At 48.5% G+C, this 17,560-nt stretch overlaps 2 protein-coding genes across 9 annotated transcripts in view; one reads left to right on the top strand and one right to left on the bottom strand.

Annotated features, from left to right (window-relative positions):
- The window catches only part of SH3GLB2 (SH3 domain containing GRB2 like, endophilin B2), a 43,734-nt gene extending 36,640 nt beyond the window's left edge, over positions 1-7,094 (top strand). For all 6 annotated transcript variants that reach the window (XM_006119057.4, XM_006119061.4, XM_075905214.1 and 3 more), the window contains 3 exons: positions 469-569; positions 4,261-4,528; positions 5,501-7,094. In XM_006119057.4, coding sequence (XP_006119119.3) covers positions 469-569; positions 4,261-4,528; positions 5,501-5,608 — 477 coding nt within the window. In that variant the 3' untranslated portion in view covers positions 5,609-7,094. The remainder of the gene's footprint in view (positions 1-468; positions 570-4,260; positions 4,529-5,500) is intronic.
- Positions 7,095-10,300: 3,206 nt separating this feature from the next.
- The window catches only part of NUP188 (nucleoporin 188), a 61,526-nt gene continuing 54,266 nt past the window's right edge, over positions 10,301-17,560 (bottom strand). For all 3 annotated transcript variants that reach the window (XM_075905731.1, XM_075905732.1, XM_075905733.1), the window contains 8 exons: positions 17,328-17,486; positions 16,434-16,571; positions 15,761-15,835; positions 14,714-14,923; positions 13,080-13,211; positions 12,821-12,891; positions 12,289-12,418; positions 10,301-11,149 (listed from right to left, as the gene is read on the bottom strand). In XM_075905731.1, the coding sequence (XP_075761846.1) occupies positions 10,979-11,149; positions 12,289-12,418; positions 12,821-12,891; positions 13,080-13,211; positions 14,714-14,923; positions 15,761-15,835; positions 16,434-16,571; positions 17,328-17,486 (1,086 nt within the window). In that variant the 3' untranslated portion in view covers positions 10,301-10,978. The remainder of the gene's footprint in view (positions 11,150-12,288; positions 12,419-12,820; positions 12,892-13,079; positions 13,212-14,713; positions 14,924-15,760; positions 15,836-16,433; positions 16,572-17,327; positions 17,487-17,560) is intronic.

The following is a 17,560-nucleotide window of genomic DNA, read 5'->3' as shown; positions in this document are numbered from 1 at the left end:
CTGAGGCCTTCATGCAAATCGAGAGCACACAAGGCAGGGACGTAATGAGCCGTATACATTGAGTGCTATAGAAATAGCAAAATCCTACCTGGCGCCTACAGCTCTGCAGGCATCAGTGCACTTCACTGAGGGGGAGAAGCCTGGCTCTTCCTATTGCCTAGGGAGCAACTTCCACTGTGGGGACGAGCTAGAGGGGCTTCTAAGCCAGTGCAGTCAGCTAGAGCAGAAGATGCAAGCCCCAGTCAGAGACCCCGCCCACTTGTTCCCAAAGTCGCCAAGCATCTGGATAGAAGCCGCTGGTACAAACCCCACTTGATCAAATCTTAAATACCATCCTGCACCTTGCAGCCCCTGCACATCTCTGCTGTCACTTCCCTATATGGGAATAGGTGTGTGTAAGGTGCTCTTCTGTGCTGCTGCACCTACTCGGTCACACAAACCAGCTGATGATCTGTCTTCTCCCTTCAGGTGAATCACCTTCGCTGTCTCCATGAGTTTGTAGAATCTCAGACTACCTACTATGCTCAGGGCTACCAGTTCATGCTGGACCTGCAGAAGCAGCTGGGCAGGTATGGGATGGAGCCTTCTTGCCTTTGAGGCTTCATTTCCTGTTCTCAGCATTCTCCGCCTTTACACCGTCACACAACTGAGGTCAGGATTAAAAATCAGGTCCTTAAAGTTTTCGTTCTGCACAAGCACCTCTGAGCAGCCTTTGTAATGGGAAATCATGATGATGCTCCCTGGGGCCCAAAGAGATTGGGGTGTTTGAGTTCACCTTTCTAAATGGAGAAACAGGTCAGGAGACTTGACTAGGCAAGTTAATGGTTAACCAGTTACTGGTACCCAGGGAGCAGTCCCCTGCCAGACACCAACCAGCCCCAATGCAGGGCTGTCAGCCCATGTGGACTGGGAGCCGGCAGCCTTTCACGGGGGCATTGCATTTGCCAGCCCTGTATGGGGCTGCTGTTTCCACTGGCCAGTTAACTAGTTGAACGGGAGTTTGCACCCGTACTTGGAACCAGGTTGGATTAACAGCTCTTAGCTCAAGAGGAACTCTTCTGTTGAAGAAACAAAATACAGGACTATGTAGCACTTTAAAGACTAACAAGATGGTTTATTAGATGATGAGCTTTCGTGGGCCAGACCCACTTCCTCAGATCAAATTGTGGGGGGGAAAAAAATAGTGAAGAAAATTTCTATCACTCTTCTGTTGAACTCTAACTTGTGTTGCATGTAACGTATTGCCATGTACTGCATGCACTGTCAGCAACTGCTGGTCAGCTGGCTGTGGGGTGGGGGTGAAGGGTGTTCCTTGGCCAATGATCAGAGCAGCCAGCTTTGACCAGGTGGGTGTGTTGCTGCAGAATGACAGCTGTTTGCTTTTCTTTCTATGCCTGCAGCTCTAGAGGAGAAATGTAAGTAAGATGCCCTCTGATAAGACCAGGAATCTCTTCATCTTCTCTGTTCACATTAATCCTGAATTAACTGTGCAGCCTGGAACCCCTGTCAGTCCACACAGGCGCCATAGAGCGTCTAACTGAAATGGTGCTGAGCGTGAGCTGGTCTTGTACTGAGTGTGAATGTAAGAGCTGCACTGGGTCAGATCGTGCTCCCTCTTGCCCAGTAGCCTCCCAGAGATTCAGAACAGGGCAACTGAGGTGATCCATTCTTGGCTCCTAGCAGTCAGGTGTAGGGCTGCCCCAAGCATGGGGTTGCATCACTGACCCCTTTGGCTAATAGCCAGTGATGGACCGAGCCTCCAGGAACTTACCCATCTTATTTGCTGTATCCAGTTATGCTTTTGACCATCCCACCATCCTGTGGCAATGAGTTTTCCCACACAATGCACAACGAACTGTTTGAAGAGTGCTTTCTCTTGATGGCATTAAACTTGCTGCAAGTAAGGTGGCCCCTGGGTTTTTTGTATGTGAAGTGGTGAATACAGAATCAAGTATTGGTCTGTCATATTCTGTCTTCCCCTCCCTGTCCCAAGAGTTAGTTCTCCAATGAATAGCCCCATTTTTGGTGGTCTCCTATGGAAGCTATTCCATACCCTTGAATCATCTTTTGCTGTTCCACTCTGCCCCATCCCAAAAAGGAGAATCAGGATGGGAAACAAGTCAGATGTAAAGGCACCATGAATTTATACCATGGTGTGATAGTTCTCCTCAGTTCCCATTTTTCTTAACCTTTCTGACCCATTCTAGATGTGGGGATGTAATTCTTCTTCCCGTCAGCCTTATTTGGAATTCCATTTTGTTGCTAGTCCATCTAGTTTTGAGACCCTTGCGGTCTGCTTTGGACTTGCCTATCTTGAATAACTTTGGGATGCAGACTCTGCCATTTCACTGTCTCCCACCCTTTTCCAGATCACTTATGCATATGTTGAACAGCATGGGTCCCAGTAGATTCTTGAGGGACCCCACTCTTCATCTCACTGAAAACTGACCCTTTATTCCGACCCTCAATTTCCAACCAGTTACTGATCCACAAGGACTGTCCTTACCCTGTAGCTACACTAGAGAGCTTACAGTAGCATTGGTGCAGCTGCAGCCCTGTGAACGCTCTAGGGTTGCCACTCTATGCTGAGCAGATCCTGTCAGCTTAATTACTTCAGCCCCTGGGAAGAGGAAGTTCTCCTGCTGACATAGCACTGTCTGCTTACATGGGCACAAATTACATCACTTGTGGGTTAGTTATGCACATCCCTGAGACTTCATTTGTTGAAGTAAGCTGTAGTGTAGGTGTGGCTGTAAGTTCCATCAGGGACTTTGTCAAAGGCTTTCTGATGGTCCAAGTACACTGCATGGATTGGATCACCCCCAGACTCCCTTCACAAATTCTAATACATTTGTAAAGAAATCCTGCCTCCCTATGTTGACACTTCCTCAAATCGTGTTTATCTGTGTGTCTAATAGGGATGTTGAATTTGGATTAACTATTCGATTAGTCAGTCATCGACTATGCCCAGGGGTGTTGTGGAATCTCCATCTCTGGAGATATTTAAGAGTAGGTTAGATAAATGTCTATCGGGGATGGTCTAGACCATATTTGGTCCTGCCATGAGGGCAGAGGACTGGACTTGATGACCTGTCGAGGTCCCTTCCAGTTCTAGTTTTCTATGACTTACATCCTGAGGCTTACGTCTAGGCTGGCATGATTTTGCAGAAATACTTTTAACGGAAACGTTTTTCCGTTAAAAGTATTTCCGCAAAAGAGCGTCTAGATAGGAATGGATGCTTTTGCGCAAGAAAGCGCCGATGGCCATTTTAGCCATTGGGCTTTCTTGTGCCAAAAATTTAGGTGCCTGTCTACACTGGCCCTCTTGCACAAGTATTCTTGTGCAAGTGGGCTTATCCCTGAGCGGGAGCGTGAAAGTATTTGTACAAGAAGCACCAATTTTGTACATTACAAAGTCAGTGTTCTTGCGCAAATTCAAGCAGCCAGTGTAGACAGCTGGCAAGTTTTTGCGCAAAAGTGCGCGCTTTTGTGCAAAATCTTGCCATCTAGACACACCCTGAGTGTCTAACTTTGTGTGCTAGTTTTTGCAGTTTTGCCTATTACTGAAGTCAGGCTTACGGGGATTGCCAGGATCTCCTCTGGAGCCTTCCAAAAATTGGTGTTTCCTTCCAATTCTTTGGTACAGAGGCTGATGTTGGTGATAGGTTGCTTATATACAAGTTGGACTGGTTCTGGCTGAGGGATTTTGCCGACCACCCTGGCCTGGCCCGCTCCCCTGACCAGGCTTCACAGCCACCAGCCTTCCATTGGGACTTGGGTCCTGGAATATCTGTGGTCAGACCAGAGAGTCCCAGGTTAGAGGTTCAACCTGTAGTTCATATTTGAGCTCCTTGACAACTCTTAGGTGAATGCCATGTTCCTGGTGACTTAAGTTTGTTCTAAAACCTTTCACTGACACAGTTTGGGACAGTACTTCTGATTTGATACTCAGATCCCAGCTCTGCAGTGGGGACTGGAGAACCGTCTGTTACACTCTTGTAAATGTGAACATTGCTGTCCAAAGCCTGACTCGGTGACCAGACAGCCCTATCAGCTACGAAGGAGACAGCTGCTTGATTGGGGCTGGCTGACCGGGCTGTTGTGCATTTCCTTTCTGCATCTCTAGTTACCCTGCCAATGGCCCTTTGTGAGGGATGGCTCAGAGCCCCCTTTGGAAGCAGTCAGAATCCTGAACCAACAGGCTATTTCTCTTGGCAAGGCTGGAGCCTCACTAACTTGCCTTTTCCTCTTCTCCTTAAGATTTCCAGGTACATTTGTGGGCAATGCAGAATCTACATCACCACCTCCAGCCACCACCTCTCCTACCACCGTTGCTGCCACAATTCCAGCTGTACCCATCATTCCTGTTGTACCCACTGTGGGTGGGGCATCTAACCCTGCCACAGCAGTTGACAGGGCACTGAACCTGAATGATGTCAAGCCGCCAGCCAGTGGGACCCGGAAGGCCAGAGTTCTCTATGACTATGAAGTGGCTGACAGCAGTGAGCTGGCGCTGTTAGCAGATGAGGTAGGTATCTGCCCTTAATCTCAGCTGCTCCTGCTCTTTGCATTGCTGCACAGCAGTGCTGAACAAGGGCTTGGCAAGGCACTGCTTGCTGAGATTAGCCACTTCAGTCTGTTCACTAGTGGGGCTATTAAGTGGGAGTCTGACTTTCTCCTTGTTTACACCAGTGTGACTTGGGAGTCACTCCTACTGCTGTTAGTAGAATGGGTCCAAATCAGTGTTCCCCATAAGCTGAGCACTTGGGTTTCCACCCAGGAGAGATTCAAATGCTGCCCAGCTGATTGGCAGAGTGCCACAGCCAGCAGCATGTTTCTATTGGTGGTGCACATCCACATACTCCTTGGTGCACATGACACATTATTCCACACATGGATGGGGAAAGAGTAGGAAAATTGGTCCTAATTCTTCAGTGCCATAAATCAACCCAAAGACACGCCTGCTGCTTCCTTTTGCTCCTACTGAAGTCTGTCGTCTTTACCATTATTGCACTAAGGCCTAGATAACAATATAAAGAATTCCCTCAGCTGCTGTCTCACCCGCCCAGGGGTTAGAGGAAAAGGCTGAATGGGACTTCCTAGGACTTTTCTACAGGTCTAGTGGTTGATGGAAGAGACTAATACTTCAGAGCAGACTGAAGTTGAAGTAACTTCTTGGCTGTGCCTCTGAAACCCATTCCTTAAGGGGAGTGTCTGTGTGCAGTGCTGCAGCCTGATGAGAGGTGTCTTGGCAGAGACAATGGGGTGGCTGGAATTTCTGCCATAACACAACTTACAAATTTGGAAGCTACTGAAGGGTTGCTGGGGAATCCCAGGCAAGAATATGTACTAATGACACCAACTCAATGTTGGAGAAAGGTCTAGAGAAACTGGGAAACACTAGATGGCTACAGCAGGAAATATAAATAAATCACAAACCTAATTAGATTCTTGGCTCTATCCGAGGAATGAGATTTCATCTAATTCTTCTCTTCCCCAGCTAATCACAGTGTACAGCCTGCCAGGGATGGATCCAGACTGGCTCATAGGGGAGAGGGGAAACCAGAAAGGCAAAGTTCCTGTCACCTACTTAGAACTGCTCAGTTAAATGCTGCCAGGAAGGAGAATCTACAAGCAAAATGCAGCCCTCCATGTCCGAGCATTTTTAATGCCAATTCCTTCACGAGACCATTGCTCTCTTCAGGATCAACTCACTCACTACTAACATGGGAATTGGAAAGTGGTGACAAGGCTGGTGGTGGGTGGGGGAGGAAAGGTCACTTTACCTTTAACCGCCTGGAGCTGAATTCATTAACTGTCCATGCAGCCTGCTTTGAGGGTTTAGTTGTAAGGATTGTGTCCTGTATGGGGATTCCCGCTACTGAGCCCTTCCCTCCCCACTTGTGTTTTAGCTATGGTGGCTTTCCAGGAGCCAGCCCTGTTTCTTCCTCAGCAGCTGCTCATGGTGATTAAATTGGTTGGGGTTTTTTGTGTCTTGGTGCCTCTACCCTCCCTCTTGTCTTCTCAGGCTCTTGACTCTTGCTTGCCCCACATTACTGTATGCATTCCGGTGTGGCAAGGGTGTTGGATGCTTTCTGAAACGCTACCCCTGGCATGTTCCAACAGAGCGAAGATCAAAAGGAGCTGTAGGGGATATAGCTGTATTTGGATAGCATGTCTCTGAGGACAATTGCTCGTGCACTCCAGAGCACTCCTTTACTGATGGAGGACCAAAAAAGCAGGGCATTAGCAGCCCTGTTTGGCTCTAATGGTGCTTGGTGCCCCTGCCTAGCACTAAATGACTGGCTATTACATTTTGTTTCCATAATCTAATGACCTAAGGCTGGTACTGCAAGAACTAAATTCCCTTTCAGCGCAAGAGAATGTGCATCTTGCTTGCATATCCTCCAAGCAATTGGGCATGGACTGAGCTAACAAGCGTGGGGTGTTGTCCAGCCTCACTACTCCTCTTGGTGTGTTTTTTTTTTTCAGGCCTGCTTTTTTTGGGTGGGGGGGGGGTTAGCTTGCTAGTCTTTTTTAATCAGATTAATTTAAATGCTTTCTTGTCCCATCCAGCTGGTAAGGAACACACCTGGTACATTCTAGCACAGCATGTGGGATGGGTTGTCTTACACTTTGTATATTTATAATGAGCCTCTTAACTACTTTGTATGCCAAGAGTTAGTGGTTCTGCTTTCTCATCCCTCCTTTCCCATTTTGCTGTGCAAGGAGCCCTGTAACTTGAACTATCTCAAATAGTGAGGCAGAAAATGGATAGAGTAATAGGCATCTTGCTCAGCTCTCCCTATAAAGTGATAACTGAACAGTTAAGGGATTTAGATAGCAAAGTGAAATTGTTTTGGCAGCTCGAGCTGTGTGGCAAAAGCATTTGACTGTAACAAGATCTTTGTTCACTACCCTTTCCCTAGTGTGGCTAGAGACACTGACTTCCTTGTTTCCCCACTGATCCTTTGCACTCTGCCTTGATTGCTTTGTGACCATCCTAATGTAACAGGGCACAGAGCACCTGTGAATATAGGGCTCTTGGTTTTCAGCATTTATTTGCCAATAAACAACCAGTCTGCTCTCCTGTCTCTTGTGTGGTTTCGATCCTGCTTCATTTTCTAAATAGCAGTGAACAGTACTACATGGGGTAATGTAACCATTAGGAGCCATGGAAGGCTGCTGTTAGGAGCTGCAACTAAACAAGACTCTATCCACAGAGACACTTCTCCTTTCTCTTGCCTATTGCATTAGTGTAAACTCAACTTTATTGTGATGCTTTTCAGATGAGCTAGTTCTGAAAGTTAGTTATTCAGTTTTGCATCCTGCTCTCCTGGGTGGGGGGTTTGGAGAAAGTCTGCCATGGTAGAGCTTGAAGCAAAATGCAGGACAATGTAGCACTTTAAAGACTAACAAGATGGTTTATTAGATGATGAGCTTTCGTGGGCCAGACCCACTTCCTCAGATCAAATAGTGGAAGAAAGTAGTCACAACCATATATACCAAAGGATACCCTTTTCCAGAGGATTGGGGCCAGTGTAGATGCTCTTTTCCAGCTTTTCTAAAAGCCGGAAAAAAGCGGCAGACATTTTTATTTAAATGCTGCAGGGAATATTTAAATCCCCCTGCGGCTTTCCCTATTGCGATCTCTGAAATTAACATGCCCCTTCCGGAAAAGGGGCCAATGTAGACGAGCCCAAGGTGAAGTGATAGCTGCCATAAAATTCCTGAGATCTCCTCCCTAGCTATATGTAAGCATGTGAATATTACATTGATCACAGCAGCTGCAGATTGTGACAGTCTATGACCAGGTTTTCTGTAAGCTGAGCACTTGGGCAGCCAGCTGATTAGCAGGGTGCCCACAGCATGTTTCTACTGGTGATGCACATCTTCACAGAGCTGGAAGAGACCTCAGAAGATCATCAAGTCGGGCTGCCTAAGGCAGAACCAATCCCAACTAAGTCATCCCAGCCAGGGCTTTGTCAAGCTGAGACTAAAAAACCTCTAGGGATGGAGATTCCATCACCTTTTTAACCCTAGTGAAATAGTTTTTCCTAATATCCAACCTAGACCTTTTTCCATGTCTCAGTGCAAAAGAATTGATTCTGCAGATGGATGGAAACAATTGGAGCACTTTTCAGGACCTCTAACTTCTAATGTGGTTGGCTACAGCACTGCCTCAGCAGCTTGGGCAGCCCCTAGGCCAGTCACTTGTGGGGCAGAAGGGATCCTAGCCTGCCCCTCCCTCTCCTCTAGCACTCATGGTGGGTCCAAGATTTAGACAGGATATACAGCACAAGTCATGGACCAGTGAGCTGTCCATATTTTCAGTAAAAGTCATGACTAAAATGCATGACTATAAGCTGCACTGAACCAGTCCTCAACTAAGATTTCATAATGGGATAAAATTTAACAGGACTAGACTGACACAGCTGGCCTGCTATAGCTTCACAGGTGTTAAGCTATTGGCCTATGTCTACACATGCTGCAACGCCATTAGCAATGTGTACACAGCTGAAGGAGTGGTTTCCTGTCACTACTACCCCAATGCAGTTGTAAGGAGAGGTGGTTTTTCAAAGGTGCTAATGAAACTAGACCCCTGCTCAGTTGTATTAAACTTGCCCACATTTCTGCAGCGGGTCTGGGGTTACATGAAGAGGTAATAAGGTGGCAGCACCAACCTGTAGCTTTGTTTTTTCTTCACTTAACCCCTGGTGGTGGCAGCTGGACCTTACGCTAAAGGTATCTGACCTGCCCTGTAAAAATGAGCCCTGTGACACCTTAAAAGACGAACAGATTCATCAGGGCATAAGCTTGTGCGTTTTACACCCACAAATCTGTTAGTGTCTAAGCCCTAGTCTACCTTAGAAAGTGATTTCAAAATAACAAGCGGAGCGTTCACACTACCAAGCCTGTTATTTAAGGGGTTGGTTATTTTGAACTAATGCTTATTTTGAAACAGTTATTTCAAAATAGCAGTAGCTCCACTGCTGCTATTTCAAAATAACTACTCCCCAGAGTCATTCAAACCAATTACTACCCAGCGCTTCCTGGGGCTCTTAAGTTGAGGTAGCGCATCCACATTAAGGGAGCCTGCCTCAGATGCACGATTTCAAAATAGTTATTTCGGGAGTTCCACCTCACCCAAAATAACTCTACTCACCTGAGATTGTAGGTGTGTCAATTATACTGCATACAGTAGCGTGAGAGTCTAAGACAGGAGTGGGCGATAATTTTTGATGGGGGGGGGGTACTTCAAGAATTTGGTAAGTGGTCAACTCTGCCAAGATATTCATGGAGGAAGTACAAGGTCTGGGATGGAGATTGGGTGCAGAATGGTGCATGGGGTGCAGGAGAGAGTGTGGGGTCTGGGTGGGAGTTTGGGTGAAGGAGGCAGTTGTGACCTGGGGCACTGAACTGGGGTACCAGGGGGTTGAGATGTGACCTAGGGCAGGGAACTGGGATACAGAAGAGGGTGCCCTAGAACACAAAGGGGTTGCGACCTGGGATGCAGGGGTTTGTGTTGGGCAGGAGGGAGTTGTGACCTGGAGCAGGGAATTGGGGTACAGGAGAGGACACAGGGGTTTGGGTTGTGGCCTTAGGCAGGGGATTGGGGTGCAGGAGGGTGTGTAGGGTTTAAGAGGGAGTTTGGGTGAAGGAGGCAGTTGTGATCTGGGGCACTGGACTGGGGTGCAGGGGTCTGGGCTGTGGGAATATGGGTGCAGGAGTGGGGCAGAGGGTTTGGGTTACAGGGAGTAGGCGGGTAGGAGTGGGGGGCAGAGGGTGGGGAAGGGAGGGGCTGGGGTGCCAAAGGCAGGCTCTGGCCACGAGACACCTGGGTGATTCCCAGCCAGCAGCCCAACATATTTCTCAGGCAGCTTCCCTGCCCCACCCCTGCACAGGCCATGTTCCTGGGTGACTACTACAAGCTGGAAGGGAGGAGGGGCATGGTGTGCTGCCTGTTATTCAAATAAGCAGTACCATTGGCCAGTTTCTGGCCAATGGGATTGTGCTAGGGGCAGTACATGAAGCCTCCACCCCCTGCCCTCACAAGCTGAGAAAGAGAAATGGCTGGGCAGCTGCTTTTCTGAGCAGCATGTGGGTGGGGCAAGGCAAGCAGGAAGCCTACCTGGGGCTCCCCCTCCCCCCCCCCCCCCGGTGGCTTGGCGGGCCAGATGCAGTCCCTGGGCCATATTTTGCCCAGCCCTGGCTAAATCAGCATGATTCTGTTGCATGGAAGGTGCCCTCACTGTAGAAGCTGCTGCTGTGGCCTAAGACAAAGCCCCACAAGTCCAACTGCTGTTTATAAATGTTTTAATGTCAGTATAAATAGGGCACAGTTACAAAAAATGCAAGACTGGAGCAGTGGAATTCTGACTTAAAAACCTTTGGGGTGAGGCATTCTTCTAGTCTTCAGAAATGTACATCACATGCAAATCAACAGCAGGAGGGACACAGGTGCACACATACGCCATTTTACCTGGCTCTGCCAACCCAGCAGCAGTGACTGGCGCCCATTTGATACAAAAATAGCACTAGAAAGCTGGGCTCTAATTGCGGGCCGTTCACGAGCCTGTGCCTCACTAAGCTCTGACTGGCGGGGAGAGGAAGAGTGCACCTTGTACCAAGAGCAGAGTTAATGCCCAAAGGAAAATATTTAAAAACCTGCTTCCTCTCCCCCCAGCTGCTGTGTACAAGCTATAAAAATAAAAGTTTTAACTGGTCAACACTTAAACCCGGCCAGATTGCTCTAGCAGGTGGAGCAGCAGGCAAGGGGCATGCATGGACTGAGCAGTTCTTTGAACAGGGCAATGTTCTTGGACCTTCTTGTGTCCTCTCTCCTCCTCAGGGGCAGGCTCCATCTCCGCAGCAGATGTTACAACTGTCACATGCTCAACTGAGCATGATGCCTTCTGCTGTGGAAATAAACAGTCCTGGTGCAATCCTGAAAGGGGAGGCCGCAATTGCTCACAACCTATCTCTGCACGTGTCTGACAAAGGCTTGGACCAGCTGGATCAAAGGCTCCTGCCCCTCTGGACCCATCTTGGAGGCCGACTTTCCCTGGGGGGAGGGCAGAACACCGCTGGCTGGAGAAGAGGGGCCGCCCCGGCGAAAGTAACGAGACAGGCTTGAGAGCAGTGTGCTCTGAAACGAGAGGCGCACAGTGAGTTAGTTTCCCCAGCACATGCTCTCCCTCCCTGTCCCAGGACAGGAATCCTGGAAACAGGATTCATTCACAGATGGGGCAGTCCTGAGGCAGCCTATTGTCATCTCCCAGGGCTGTGTTTTCACTGGATCAGTCACAGCCAAAGAGGCAAACCAAGATGGAAGTAGGCACTGCAGAAGCACATCATAAACTGTCCCAGCTGTGCTTTATGCAGCGTGACTTAAGTCTCTTGATACTGGGGAAGCAGGTCAATATTACCCCTTAATGCCTGGGGAAACCAGCACATCTGAACCAGCCTGCCCTTGCTCAAAAAAGCTTTATTATATGGGAGCTCCAGGAATAGAGTTTGTTATTCAGTTCTGGGGTTTAGTCATATCTGTTCTGCAAATTCTACGCAGCTGTGTGTCTGCATCCTCCGAAGCATCACGGAGCCCTACACAGAAGGATCCTTAGTAAGGATGTTAAATTTCAACTCATTAACTAATAGAACAGTTGATGGGATTTCCATCGACTATTTGATTAGTCGATAAGGACTAGCGCACGTTCCACCTTTGAAATGTACATGCGCCCCAGCAGGGGCTCGTGTGCAGCAGGCAGTCCTGCTGATCCCAGGCTCCATGCAGGCGCTTCCACTTTGAAATATACAAGAGCCCCAGCAGGAAGCCCAAGTTGGAACGCTGCCACTGCACTCTTGCCCGCTCCCACCGAGCTGGAGCTAGGGGGAACCAGCTTTTAAGCCGGCTCCCGCTACCACCCTCTCCTCTTCCCCACCCTTGCTGCCTCTTTGTGATAGAGGCAGCAAGGGGGGGAAGCAACTAGTTGACTAATGTGTCGACTATCTGATTAGTCGACTGTCTGATAAGCAAAAACTTGTCAATTAGTCGCTTACATCCCTAATACTTAGATGGCCGTGAGAGCCATGGTAGAAAGGGCTGAATACTTTCACTGCAAGTACCAAGTCTAATGGGATTCTGTGCACAGCTGTTTCCACTAGACTGGCCAGGCTATAGTTGAGAAGGGATGGCCTTTGGGCACCACACAGACAAGTCTGCATGAGGCAGGAGAAAGGAATGCTGAGCAAGGCTTCGAAGGCAGGAAACCAGCCCCCAATGCTTACCAGCTCAGAGCTGAGTTCCTGCTTCATCCGCTGCTTGTCTCGTGGATGCACCGCTGGGTCCCTCAGATACCGAACAGCCTGGGAGATGAGCAGGTAGAAACAGTTTTCCATTGTAAACATGAGTAGAGACCTGTGCAAGGAAACACCACGAATTAGCAGGAGCAGAACAGTGCCACTGCCCTCTAGCGCGGTCATTGTACTTCAGCACAGACACATCTGCTAACTGGTTCCAAGCTGGGGCAATGGAAAAGTCACCCTAAAGCACAGGTAAGATAGGCTGGAGTGCACTGGATAACAAGCAGCAGCCACCTCTTCTGTGCCCACTAACAGCTGAATCGGCACGGGACGATCTTGCACATCAGTCTCCCAAGAGCCCTGTCTGCTTTACAAGGGCAGGCTGCTGGGCTGCTTGATGTGGAAATGGAAGAAGATGGGAAGCTACACTTACACCTACAGCCACACCCTGGTCAGAGAAGGAGCACTGAGTCCCTGCACCTCAGCCATGGAGAAGGAAAGAAACCTAGAGACTTACTTCAGAGTTTTAGTTTCCTCTTGTGTATTCAGCCCTGCCGCTTGAGCAAAGGGCTCCTTCTTCTTATCCAGCTGTAGGGGGAAGAGGAAAATTGTATTAGAGCTTGGAGATGCAAAAAGGGAGGGGAGCTACTTGAGTCAGCCCCCATTCCCACTTAAAACAACAGCTGAACAGAGCTCCAAACACAGCCCAGCTGCTATGCTCTCTGCTCAGCCACTTTGGCTTTCTCAAATAGAATTGCAAGAACGTGGACTCCTACCTCTCCCAGCATATTAAGGGCCACGTTGACAGTGGCCAGGAGGGTCCCAAAGGAGGGAGCAACATCTGAATCAAAGGCAGGTGTAGTGAAACTCAGGACAAAGAGAAGGTTGTACTCAGCCAGGTCCAGTGACTGGAGGGAAGAGGAGACAGGCGTGAATCCAAATGGCATGAACATGTTGTAACAACATAACCTTGCTCCTGTACAGCACTTTCCAGCTATAGATCTCAAAGCACTTTACAAAGCAGGGTCAATTACATCCTCTCTAGTTCACAGCTGGAGAAAAGAGACCTTGTCTAACACATACGTCTAGCTAAGTTACACTACTCCAGCTAAGCAAATAATGCAGCTGGAGGCAATGTAACTTGACTTACTGCAGTATCTACAGGAGCATCTCCCATCATCTTGCCGTAATCTTCTCATGCGGGTGGAGTATTGGAGTTTACTGAAGAGTGCTCTGTGGTTGATTCAACGGGTCTTCACTAGACCCACTAAATTGATCCCACTGCTCAACTGCAGCAGCGCTGATCCCCAGTAAGTGTAGATATAAGCAGACGCATAAAGAGAGATGGACTTGCCCAAGCTCACCCAGCAAACCAGACGCAGAATCAGAATCCCGGGTCTCAGTTCTGTGCTCTCCCCATTAGGTCACACTATGTTAGTATGGATCCATATTCTGCCCAGAGAGTTAGAATGTAAGACTAGCTGGAGCATCAGTCTGCTCTGGTAAACTGAGTGGGATGGGTGTTGGGGTGTCTCTCTCAAATGGTTGTGTTAAACAATCCCAGTGAAACCTATGAACACACTGCACCTCCACTTCTCAGTCCTGATAGGAGTGTGCAGACAGGACTCTCTTTCAGACTGATCGGTGTCTGATTCCACAAAGCTCCTGCTTTGGGTTCCACCTCTGAAAGAACAGCTGGTAGATACAGAGGTGAGAGCAGGGGCCAGCACTTTGTTTGCATTAACGTGGGTACTAAGTCTGGGTGTGGCCACCACCCTTACTTCAGTTATCAGGGTTGAAAAAGGTACGGGAGCCCCATGAACCCTTCTACAATAAAAATTGCAACAAGACCCCAAGAAGAGGGACTGAAAACTGAGCCCTGCTGCCCCACAGCGGAGTTGGGGGAACAAAGCCAAAGCCCAAAGACTTCTGCCTCAGGCAGGGGGCTTGTAATCTGAGTCCCATAACCCAGGGCTGAAGCGTTTTCAATGAGGCTTTGGCCCAGGGTCCCAGCAAGTCTAATGCCAGCCTTAGCAACCCAATGAAAACGGGGTCAGGACCCCCAGTGTGAAAACCACTGGCACTATACGTTTTTCTCCATGCCAAAAAGCCATCTGGCTGCTAAGCTCTTTAAAATCAAAAGAGTAACGCAGTCAATAGAGGTGCAAGGGTCCTGTTGTACCACCTGCCATGGACCCAACACACAGCAGCAAAATGAACAGCAGCAAAATGATCACTCTGGTTGCCTAAGAGCAGGGGGTGCCCCTTGAAATTCCATTTGGGGAGTCTAGGTGCAGGTCGGGGCTCCGTGTGTTTCAGGGAAAGGGATTAGTCTCCCCTGAGAGACCCACAGTATCAGTTCAGCTGCCTCAACTCCCTCCCCTGCAGATCTCACTCTCCCTTCCTGTACCTGATCGAGGAGGATCTGGCAGACATCGGGGGTGAAGTGGCGTAGGGCAGCCAGAGACTTGCTGAGGATTTTCAAGAGGCCATACTGCACGGTACGCAGCGCCTTCTGCTCAGCTGCCTCCGACTCAGGGCTTGGGTGCTTGGAGGAGGGTTGGGGGGTGCGTTGCACTCGAGGTGTCACAGCTGATGGAAGGGAGTCACCGTTTTTTGTCTGTGGAGAAGGAAGTCAAATGGAGACCCACTCAACCAGAGGCAGGTCCCTTGCTTTGCCAAAAAACAAGGTACCAGTAACAGGAATGCCTAAAGCACGGTACTCACGCTTTGCCTACCCGAGGGCCACACTGGCAACCTTGTCTGATAAGGAGCAGCCTTATCTTTATTGCAAGGGGACAGTGTGCAGATGTATTCAGTGACCACACTCTGGAAAGGGCTTTTCTAATCCAAATGTTGACAGAAAGAACCTTAGCCCCAACACGAGGGGCGCCTGATGTGCATCCCGCCCCTCCAATCTATGTTGGGAGACAAGAGTTAGAGCCTTAGTTCACCACCACTTCAGAGCAAGCCGAAGAGGCGAAGTCCTTGCTGTCTCCCCATGCTTAGGAGGCAGGGATGCCCAATAATCACTGAGGCACAGCTTCCCCCCAGCACCACTGGTAGTTCAGGAGTAGCTAGTAGGAGTTCACGGCAAGGCTTCTGTTTCCACTTCAGATACAATCTGCTTAATTCAACTGGCCCATAAAAATTCTCCTGTTTCAGGCATCTGTCAGGGATGGTACTTAGTCCTGCCGTGAGGGCAGGGGACTGGACTCAATGACCGCTCAAGGTCCCTTCCAGTTCTATGAGAGAGGTATTTCTCTATGTATTTAAATTTGTAGGTTTTGGTTGCAGAGGGGTATAATTAACTAAACATTGACTCTTGAGCTGGTCATGGTCAGCCGCTGTCACTGGACAGAGTCATGGAATATTGATTGATCTTTCGTTTGGTTGTGGAGGAGGGACCCAGGGCCAGAACTCCTGCCTTCAGTTTCCCAGAGATCCATGTGCTCACCTGCAGGTAGTGCTGAAGCATTTTGCGGCTATGCAAGAGGGAGGTACAAGCCTGGCAGAGATAACACAAGTTCACCTGAAAAGAAGGGGGAGAAAAATTGATCCATCCATAACTGACACTCTCCTGTGCTGCAACCTAAACAGGCATCCAAATTCTCCATGCGAGTCCCCCTCACAAGACTAATTTATACTAATCGGATATCCCAATAATTAAAAATTCCAATCTGAACAGAGCCTCTATGAACAGAAGACTGGGTGAGACCAAAGGTCCATCTAGCCCAGTATCCTGTCTTCCCACAGTGGCCAATGCCAGATGCCCCAGAAGGAGCAAACTGAATGGGTAATCAAATGATCCATCCCCTGTCGCCCATTCCCACCCTAGAGAACAGGTTTTAACAAAGTTTTCCTAAGTCTCTTGATCATGAGGTTCCAACCGGCATGCAGTATGACAGTGAATCCTCCAAAAATTGTCACCTTCAAGTCCCAATCAATTTCTTCCCCTCAACTAACTGTACTTCGCTATGTGACTGTAGGGTCCAGAAACTCTTCATGATAAACTCTTCTTTTAATGGCTTTACACTATCCCCACTGAAAGGGCTATCTACAAGCTCTCTGTAGCTGTGCTGGGCAGCGTGTGGGAAAATGTACTCTGCAGGGAATGCTTTGGGTCCTACCTGTATGTCCTTTAAGAGCTGGGGAAGATGGAAGTGCCACTCTTTCATAAAGTTGGAGAGCTGAAGAATGAAGCCAACAGTATGGTCAGCTTCTTCCAGACAGGCCAGGCTCTGCACTGTCCGCACGGCATTCAAGCACTGCAAAGAGAGAAATTATCCCAATCATGATGGACGGAGCCCCAAAATTCTTCTCTCCTACCTAAATGGAAAAGCTGAATACACAGAAATTTGCCATTGTGCCCTGGAAGTGCGGTCTTGTAAGGAGAAAGCAGCAGAATAACCAGCTCCAATAGAAGCAGGACACAACACAGACATTCTGAACTCACTGAGGTTGACAAAGTTAGCTAGTTCTGGTCCTTGGGCATGCCTGCCCCAGAACAAGAGAGCTATTTAGCTAAGTTTGCTAACACAGAGGCAATTCAGCACCTACCTAGAAACTGGGCATGTCAGCAAATTTGCCCCGACAAAGTTCTACTCTTATAGGAATGTAAGTATTAGATATTCAATTTGCCCACCTAATTGGACACTGAACCTTGACTACAGCATTTTCATTAACTTATGGAGTCAGAGTGATGTCACCCCAAGAACACTTTTCAGTTTCTCCTTTTCCAATCAGATGGTTACAGACTTTGGGTTACTGTGTCGAGCGAGTGCAAGAAACAGCTGCAGCAAAATGAGGACTCCCAGGAGTACGAATCTAATAGGTAACAAGATATTTATCCATCATCTGCCTGATTCTTTGGTAATGTGTCCCTTTCTCTGATGCATCACCTATTTTTTTGAAGACTGTAAGCTATTTCAGGCAGGGACTGTGTCTTCTGTGTCTAGCACATTCTGGCTGCTGCTGTTACATAAATGATTATGGAGCCATTACAGGGGAAGGGGTGAACGTACCTGAAGAATCCTCTCCTGATGGACACCCACAAAGTCCAATGCTTCTGTGAGGAAGTTGTACCGGAGTGTCTTAAGAAGGCGCTCCATCAACGATATGGACAGACGATAGACGCCAGGCCAGGATGGGGCATCCAGAGACTTACGAGATGAAGCAGGTGTCTGAACAGACCAGCCACAAAAACAACATACATGGGTTATTTGTTTTTCTGCTCCCCCAAATACACCCACACTCC

The sequence above is a fragment of the Pelodiscus sinensis genome, chromosome 22, assembly GCF_049634645.1.
Source record: "Pelodiscus sinensis isolate JC-2024 chromosome 22, ASM4963464v1, whole genome shotgun sequence".
Classification (NCBI taxonomy): Eukaryota; Metazoa; Chordata; order Testudines; family Trionychidae; genus Pelodiscus; species Pelodiscus sinensis.
The sequence above is the reverse complement of the archived record's forward strand: the minus strand, read 5'-3'. Positions and strand labels throughout refer to the sequence as shown.